Genomic DNA, 8,429 nt, shown 5'->3' on the forward strand with positions numbered 1-8,429 from the left:
AAGGCCTCTGTCAAAACAACTGACATCTTTCATATCACCAGTTTCCACTACTATTTTTGCACAGAATTTCAAAGGAGGCTCACATAAGGTTGGGGAGGGGGGTGGAATACAACAAAGCAAATGTATTTTCAGCAATAGGTACAGTATTTGTTTGAAATGCATTTAAGGGTTCCAAAAGAAGCAGTCAACACTTCAGTTGTATTTATGCCTATTTTCTTTCTTCACGTTGACCCGTGCCAACATTACTCCACGCCCCCCGCCCAAGTCACACAAAAAGTTACTTTTTTTTTCCTTTCACAACTACTCACTGAGGCCTATTCCACTGCTGAAAGCAAGCAAAACAAAGTCCACACTGGGTGTCTGCCTCCTAGAGAAGATTGCATCTTTTATTTATCGCCCCTTGGCTTTATTTTCACAGTGAATTCCTGGCTTAAATGCAATCAGCCAAGAAACCCTCCCTATGTGCACTCCTGTCATTCCTAATCGCTTGCAAACAGAATCAAGTGCATGCAAAAGGGAAAAAAAAATCTCAGCACTCCCAACCAAACTACAAAAGCCCTACTTCTGGTTTTGCCAGTCCTGAGGAACTCCAGATGCACCTCAGACCTTTGGAAGGAGAAAGTCAAAAGATGAAACTTACAAGAAAGTTAATTGGATTAAAAAAAAAAAAAAAAAAAAAAAGAAGTTCCCCTAGGCAGAAGAGAAGGCACTGAGCCTAGGAGCAGGGACACGTTTTCCCTTCGGGAAAAAACTGATGGCACGTTTGCAAGGTGCCGCCAAGTCGAACCCGCAGCGGGCAGGACCGAGATTCTGGGGGAGGGTGAAGGGGGGAATCCCGGCGCCCCACACACACACACACACATACACACACACACACCGAGCCGCCGCCGTCAACAAAAGGCGAGCAGCAGCCTCTTTTGTCTGTCTTCCCCTTTTCAGGGAAGGAGGAGGGGAAACGACAGAAAACTGGGAGGAAAAAAAGAAAAAAAAAAGACGCAAATAAACATGAAAATGAGAACAAAGTGGCCGGGTCGCACAAAGAGCATCACCAGCGGCGGAGGGGACTGTCTGCTGGGGGCGGCTCCCCTGCCATTCCCTGAATGAAAGGGGAGCCGCCCCCGGCAGACAGGCCCCCAAAAGTGGGGGAATACCCACCTCTGCGGCCCTTTAAACACTGGCAGGGAGGAGTCAACCAAGAGAGCCCGCAGCGGGTGAAGAACAGCGGCAGGCGGCTGGGCTGGGGGTGAGGAAGAGGAGGGGGGGTATTGTTCCAGGAGGAGGAAGAGCAGCGCTTTCCCCCCCTTGTCACGAAGCCGCTCATCCCAAAGCAACCCCCCACCCATAGCACCCCCGCCGGGGCGGATCGCGCCCCCTCCCTCCGGCTCGTCGCCGCTGCCCTAGAAATGCCTTTGTTCGCAGATCCCCCCCCCGCACTCCCGCTGCCAGGGTCTCGCACCGCTTTTATATCTTTATTTTGGACGGCGGCGCATCTCGCCCCCCTCCTTCCCCCGCCGGCCGTCCTTCTGCTGATTCATTTCCACCGGCGGTCCCCCTCGGGATGGGGGGGCGGCATCTCCTCGCTATTGTGGCTCGGGGTAAGGCGATGACCCGGATTACCGGGGGTGGACGCTGGTAGGGGGGCAGAGCCAAACGGGATTACACAGGCTGGATTACCGGGAGCGGGCACGGCGCGGTGCGGGGCTGCGAGTTAAAGGGACAGGCGGGGGCCGTGTCCGTGTCACGGAGCCCGGGAGCCACTGCGTGTCCCGGGCGCGAGGGGGAGGAGACCGGCGGAGGAAGTTGCCCGGCCCGCGGTACAGCCGGGGAGCGAAGGGCTCGCACGGGCCGGGCCGCGGGCGAGGAGCTGCCGGCGGAGAGAGGGACTGACGGCAAGCGGGTGACACGCACGGGGAGACCCACGGCCCCGGGCGGCGGCGGCTTGGCCCCGGAGCGCGGAACCGGCCGGTGACTCACCGACTTGCAGGACGTTATCGACGCAGCCGCCGTCGAGCAGAGCGATGCCCCTGCGGAAGGGCAGCCGGTTCTCGTCGGCGGCAGCGGCGGTGGCGTCCATGGCCCCGCCGGGTGCGGCGGCGCCTCCGGGGCCGGCGGCGGGATCCTCGGCGCCGGTGTTGAACGAGGAGTACATGCAGATCTCCCTCTCGCTGCGGGGGAAGGACCAGTAGACGATCCTGCGCTGCACCGGCTCCGGGATCCGTTCGAACCGCTCCTCCACCCGCTGGAAGGGCCACTTCTCCGCCACCTTGCGAGCCGCGATGTCCAACAGGGACTCGGGGCTCTGGGTCTTGCCGAGCGGCAGCAGCCCCAGGGCGGCGGCGGCAGCTGCGGAGGAGGGTCCGGCGCAGAGCGCGCCGCCGCCGGGCCCGGAGCCGCCCGCCCGCTGCCCCGGCCTGCAGCCCGAGCCATAGCCGGGTCTGCAGCAGAGGCGCTTGGCGGGGTGGGGGAGCTGACCGCGCTCCGCCATGATCGCGCCGCTTCTAAGCCGACAGCGGAAGTGGCGGTACCCTATAAGCGGCTCCAGGAAGGCAGCGAGAGGCGCGAGCCCCCGGGGACACTCCCCCCTCTGCCCTTATGTGGCGAAGGGGGCGGGGCCTCGCGGCCTCACCGCCCGCGGGGTGGGCGGGGCCTTATGCAAATCGGCGTCACAAACGTAAATAGAACGGCGCGGGGAGGGAGGGGGAGAGGAGCGAGGGGGCGGCGCGCCCCCCAGCCTCTTCTCCCGTTGATGTCACGCGCGCAAGCCCGGGCGCGCCCTCGCGCGCGTGGTGGGAAAGGGGGCGTGGCCAGCGGCGCCCCCCGCTCTGCCGCCAAGTAGGGAATGGCATGCGGGGGCGGGGCCGCCGCCGCAGCCTGAACCCGGTCACCTCTGCCGGGAAAGCCGGGGGGGCGGGGCCGGGCAACAGCGCCGCGCGGCAGGGAAATACGGTACCGGCTGAGGCGGGTGGGGGGAAAGACCTGCGCTCCTGTCTCAGAGGCGGGCCGCAACGGGCGAAGCCCTTTCCGTCCGTCTCTGGAGCAGGAGCCCAGTTGCGTGCATATAACAAGCTCTTGACCTGCACGAGATGTGCTGCTGTTGTGTTTTGTGAGGGGTTTAGTTTTCCTTCTATTCGAGGTATTACGGTAAAGGCCGTCATGCCGGTGGGCGCTCCCGGCTGGCTCCGCAGCTGTGCGCGGCTGGAAGCGCTCCGGGAGCCGTGAGGTAAAGGGCCCGGCGGCGCGGGCCCGCAGTGAGGCAGTCGGACGCGATGAAGGCACCGTGTTTGCCCAGGTGGGTCGTGAGGATGTCGCGACACAGCGGAGGGTTGGGGTTTTTTGCCGGCGGTCTTTAAAAACCGCGCCATTCGGGTTCGTGCCGGCGCCTCAAATCAAGTGTCCTTCCTGTGGAAAAAAAAAAAATATACATATACATCTGTTTGAGCACACATGTATCTATAGCTGTGCTGAGGGTGCCGCGGCTGTCCGCAGCACGGAGCGCTGTCCCGCCGCCGCTCCTGGAGCGCCAGCCGCATGGAATGCCGTGCGGAAGGGATCGAGCGAACCAGCCCACAGCGCCTTTCTGCGCAGAGGGGCGGGGGTGTGGGTCATCGCAGAGCAGCTGACACATTTGTTTCATTAACTACATTTTAAAAGTCTGTATTTTTGATATTTTGGAATTTTATCTCGGAAATGGGATTACGCTTTGATGCGTCATGGTGGAGCAATCACCTTTTTTTTTTTAATTTTTATTAATCAAATTTAAAGCCGAGTAATTTTTATTAATCAAATATTTTGGGACTATAGCTTGTAAGCGGCGTTTTTTGCCGGCTCGCAGTTGAGAACAGCACTTCCCTGCCCGGCGAGCAGCACTCGCTCGCACGCCGTGCCCCGCAGAAGCCGTAACTGGAGCGGCTTCCCTCCCTCCTGCCGGCTGGTTTTCCCAGACAGACTACATTTTCCATGATGCAGCACGGGCTCATCGGCGGGGAGGCGGTTCCGGCAGGGAATGCGGCGCAGGAATGCCGAGCGTGCCAGGCATAAGATCGGAGAGGTGCAAACAACATCGCCTTGGCTCGAAGCTTTGTCGTCTACTTGTTTCCATCAACCCCCTCCAGACTGGAACAGGAGCTTACTTTGTAGTCAAGGGACTGAAAAGCTTTGCAGAAACTGCATTTTCCATTAAAAGTGGATGAGAAATTGAATTACCTTTACCAGACTCGGTGGCTGATTTTTAAAGAGATTGGCAGAAACCTGAAGATAGTTTAGAATGTGCACGTACTGGGGGCTCGGGGGTGGGCTGTAGGCTTTTAAGCTTCTAAAAAGAGTAGTACTGATTGGAAATTTCACTGGTAGAGAACTTTTTACCTCTGGGTATACAGCTCTTTTTTTTTTTTCTTTTTTTTTTTCCTGTTTTCTTCTGCCAGTTGCTCATACTGAGAAAGTGACTGATGCTTTTTAATCAAAGAGTTTAAACTGCAGACAGAGCCAGAATTATTTTCTGCATAGTTTATTTTTTTGTATATAGTACAAGTTTGGGGTATTTTTCTTTGGGATCATGAAAGCTATTTTTTGTGTAAGAAATTGGTTTTAACTGATGCTTGTGCTTCTGGCTATGGACTTCATAAAATAGTTACTCTTGAGATGCCAGTTTCATAAATTCCTGGATAGCTTGCTGGAATATTAACTGTCTTGTTTCTCATTTTAGGCATGCTTTACATATGTTCTACTGCATTTATAAAGTTAACTCCAACAAAATTTTGGAAGTGTTAGGCAGCATGAATGCTGCAGGCCCAGGATGAAGTTGTAGTACTTTCTTTTATTATTAATATGGTTTTCATCTCAGCATTTCTAAGAGCAGAGAAATTAAATATTAGAAGGTAGGAAAAAAATAACTTAATGATTGCTTGTGTATGAAAGGAGAGGAAAATTATATTTATTTTTCACTCCGTCATTTAGTTTTGAGTAATGATTGTTCACATGTCAAAGCAATTTTTCTTCTCCATTCTACTACTATTTCTGCTTTAAACAAGCATCTAGCAAGTCAGTAAAAATACTCTTCCAAATTGGGTAATGGCTGTTCTTTACCAGGTCTTAACCACCTGCTGCAATAAAAATAACACTAATGCCCTGGAAGAATTCTTCTCATCATAATAGAGAAACTTTACAGTAAAAACCAAGAAAAGTGAGAAGAATGACAATGAAAAACAAATCATCCATATTAAGCAGATTAGCCTATGTGTCCATTATCTCAACTTTTTCTTTCTTCTTTCTTTCCAGATGTGGGCAGAAATTCTTAAATTCACTAAAGAAATCACAAAGAAAGGCACCTTAGCTGCACCTCTTTCATCTGTCTGCCACTCATCAGGAGTAGCTACTTCCCACTGAGTCTATGAATATTAACAGATGCACAGGATGCTGGTGGAGCAGACAAAGAGGCAAGAGGCATCTTTGCTCTTGTCATTCCACCACAAGCACCAAATATGCTCCACTTTGGACTCCAGCTGTGCTGGTGTAGCCCTCAAACAACTTTCAAATTTTCATCTGAGACTGAAGTTCTTTTGCCTTGCCAGGTTTGCCTCCTGAGTTCCCTCCACGATCTGAAACCAAGGGGGAAGATATGTTAACTTCAGAGAAGAAATTAAAATGTGTTAAAGCCGTACCTGAACTGTATTTTAATTGCTAGTTAGTTTTCTTTCTGTGGATGTTCTTGAGGAAAGACTTTACCGAGCTAAATGTTTCTTTCCTGTGTTTCTGTCTCACCATTTTGGGAAGTTTCTATTCCAGAGCTACACAGAGAGGAAGGAATGGCTGCAAAACAGCAAGCTTAACTTGGCTAACTTCCTGCATGTAATCAAAGGCTATTCTGTGAGCTGCTTGGAAAAACAGTCTTGGCCACCACGCAGTGAAATTCCTTCCTAATAATCTTTTCAAAGCATTAGGCCAGTTGCAGTCAGTTTTGCTCATTCCAGTAAAGCGTACAAGGCTTGAGCATTCTACCAGTTGTGCTAATTTAAAGGGAAGGTCATATACAGCTGCACAGTTGTCTTTGTATGAAACACACAATGGTCTAAATGTAGAAAAATGATGGCAGACAACATAATGCTGGCCAACATAAGTCACCCCAGTGGTTTAATCTTATCTGGAAAGATGAGACTTGGCATTCCTGCATTGAAGCTGAACAAGGGTCTGGATTCATGCACTGCATGAAATATTTCTAAACTCTCAGAGGATAGAGGTCATAGACAGAGGAGGAGACTTGAGAATGGAGGCTAGAGGGTTCTTGGAGCTGAAGCTATAAGGAAAAAAAAAATAAGGAAAATTGAGGAGACAGCACTAAAATAATCAAAATAAGAAAGAATGATAGGCATACTGAAACAACTGGATTTACAATGCTAAACCAATTTTTTTTTATCCTGTTTCTGTGTGCCTTTTTAGATAACTAGGCACTTCGGTTTTTTGTAAGAAAGCTGTAGGTTTTACAGATACCAAATGTATTCTAACATCATGTGAAAACTTGAAAAACACTGCTGTATGTAAAGGTTGTGAATAACACTGCAGTTTGCAGTGTAGTGAAACTGGGAATTCAAATGCAAGAAAAGTAGAAGTATGAGTGTTGATGAAATTACCATCTTAAGATTGGTTGGTGAAGAAAATAGTGTGGTTGGTCACTGTTTTCAGTTTTACAATGTTTTCATAAGATAGTTTCTTTCATTATGTTAAGAAACTGTTTTTAATTTAAGGCATAAAAAAGGAACTTTTGCATTTTACTAGCCTTTTAAATCAAATTCTCTAAGATAAATATTGCCAGCTCTTTAGGGTTTCTCTGTTAAAGTGAAAATAAACTGGCATCACCGAATGACCCTTTTCAAAGTGCAGCTTTTTATTTTCATTAAATTCTATGATGATTCTACAACTGGAGTCAGAGACTAGAATCTAAAAGCATTTAGGAAAATGTACTGAAAATATTAAGCATGCTTTACCAGTATTCTAGAATAATGAAAAGAAACAAACATCTAAAACTGAGCTAAATCCTCTTGACATTCATTTCTGTGTCCTCTGCCTTTTTGTGGCTCGATACTTGACGTATGAAGTCATTCTCAGATGGACTGAAGGGGAGAGCATTGTTTGTGGCATAGTCCCAGAGCTGTGTGAATTAATGCTGCTCTGTATTTCCTCAAGGAATGAGCACATTCAGTTTACATTTATTGAGAATAGACCCTGGGAATGAATTATTTCTTCCTTATAAGGAGCCTTGTGTTAGTATATCTGTTGGGACAGATATCCTACTAAGTTACTAGGGATGAAAGTATCTCTGTTGCAAGTAAAATGATAATGTGTAAGTGATTTCTTAAAATTAAATATGTTGCAGTGATTTAGGCAGTTCAGAATTTTGAAGTCTTGTAATACAGGAATAAGAGTGTCTCACCTTTCTTCAGAGTGTTAACTTACCATTTGCAAAAAGTCTAGAGGAGAAAGTCTTCTCTCTTAGAGAATTCCAGATTTAATGTCTCTCTGGGTTTGGTTTGACCTTGTTTAGATCTGATTTCAAAGTTCATGAATACTCTAAGTAAAAACAGTATATTCCTCTCACAGGTCTTTCTAAATGTTGTTTTTAAAGGATTATATTTTCCTAATACTGAAATAAAAGCAAATTTGATGAAAATTTTAGGACTTAAAATGTCTTTCTTCATTTATTCTCTCTTTATTGCAAAAACATACACTTAATTATGATAAAGTGGTTTTAAAAAAAAGATTCCTTGAAGCTTTATCCCATTCTGGTCAGACGTTCACCAAAAACAGGATAGGCCAGTTCAGAAGTTATCAGGTGCAAAATGCCAGTGCTTGGTCTACCAGCATGTGCAGGAATACACATATCATCTACAGAAAGTGAAATGGGCTGGTGGTTTAAAAGGAAACATTAGGGAATTACCTTCTTGTGGATAAACATCCTAAACCAACAACTCCCCCTTTTATCTTGTTGGGCTTTCTGCCTTTGAACTGCACTTATTCCAGACTTCCTTGCATTGGACCGAGTAACTACTGTGCAGTGGCAGGCCCAGTAATTCTTGGGCAGAAACTGCATGAAGGACACGAAAACCTCCATCTGCTGTTGTCATGAAAAAAGGTATTGCTTACATAAATTTTAACCTATGGCAAAGACAGAGAAATGACATGAACTAAAAATTTTAGAAGAGCATTTTCCAGCATGCTAAGTGCTGGTAGAATAATTTTTAAAATAACTTTAAATTAAAAAAAAAAAAAAAGAAAATATAAAAAAACCAAACAAGCCAAAACCCTTCCTTCTTCCATTTCAAGGATCACAAAATCATTTAGTTTGGAAAAGACCTTCAAAGTCACCAAGTCCACCTTGTTGAATGATCATGACCTTGTCAACTAGACCATAGCACTAAATGCCACGTCCAGTCATTTCT

At 48.0% G+C, this 8,429-nt stretch overlaps 1 protein-coding gene and 1 long non-coding RNA gene across 3 annotated transcripts in view; one reads left to right on the plus strand and one right to left on the minus strand.

Annotated features, from left to right (window-relative positions):
• Window positions 1–2,599, minus strand: part of ZSWIM6 (zinc finger SWIM-type containing 6) — a 108,758-nt gene extending 106,159 nt beyond the window's left edge. Inside the window, exon 1 of one of the 2 annotated variants that reach the window (XM_085043540.1) lies at window positions 1,975–2,599. In XM_085043540.1, the coding sequence (XP_084899666.1) occupies window positions 1,975–2,485 (511 nt within the window). In that variant the 5' untranslated portion in view covers window positions 2,486–2,599. The remainder of the gene's footprint in view (window positions 1–1,974) is intronic. The other variant, XM_085043539.1, reaches the window with a different exon arrangement.
• A 133-nt stretch (window positions 2,600–2,732) lies between these two features.
• LOC146424957 (uncharacterized) lies at window positions 2,733–5,412 on the plus strand. The gene is made up of 3 exons (XR_014846748.1): window positions 2,733–3,289; window positions 3,457–4,874; window positions 5,275–5,412. It is a non-coding gene; the product is annotated as an uncharacterized LOC146424957 (long non-coding RNA).
• Window positions 5,413–8,429: the final 3,017 nt, after the last annotated feature.

The sequence above is a fragment of the Lichenostomus cassidix genome, chromosome Z, assembly GCF_008360975.1.
Source record: "Lichenostomus cassidix isolate B80296 chromosome Z, HeHo_3.0, whole genome shotgun sequence".
In the NCBI taxonomy this organism is placed as follows: Eukaryota; Metazoa; Chordata; class Aves; order Passeriformes; family Meliphagidae; genus Lichenostomus; species Lichenostomus cassidix.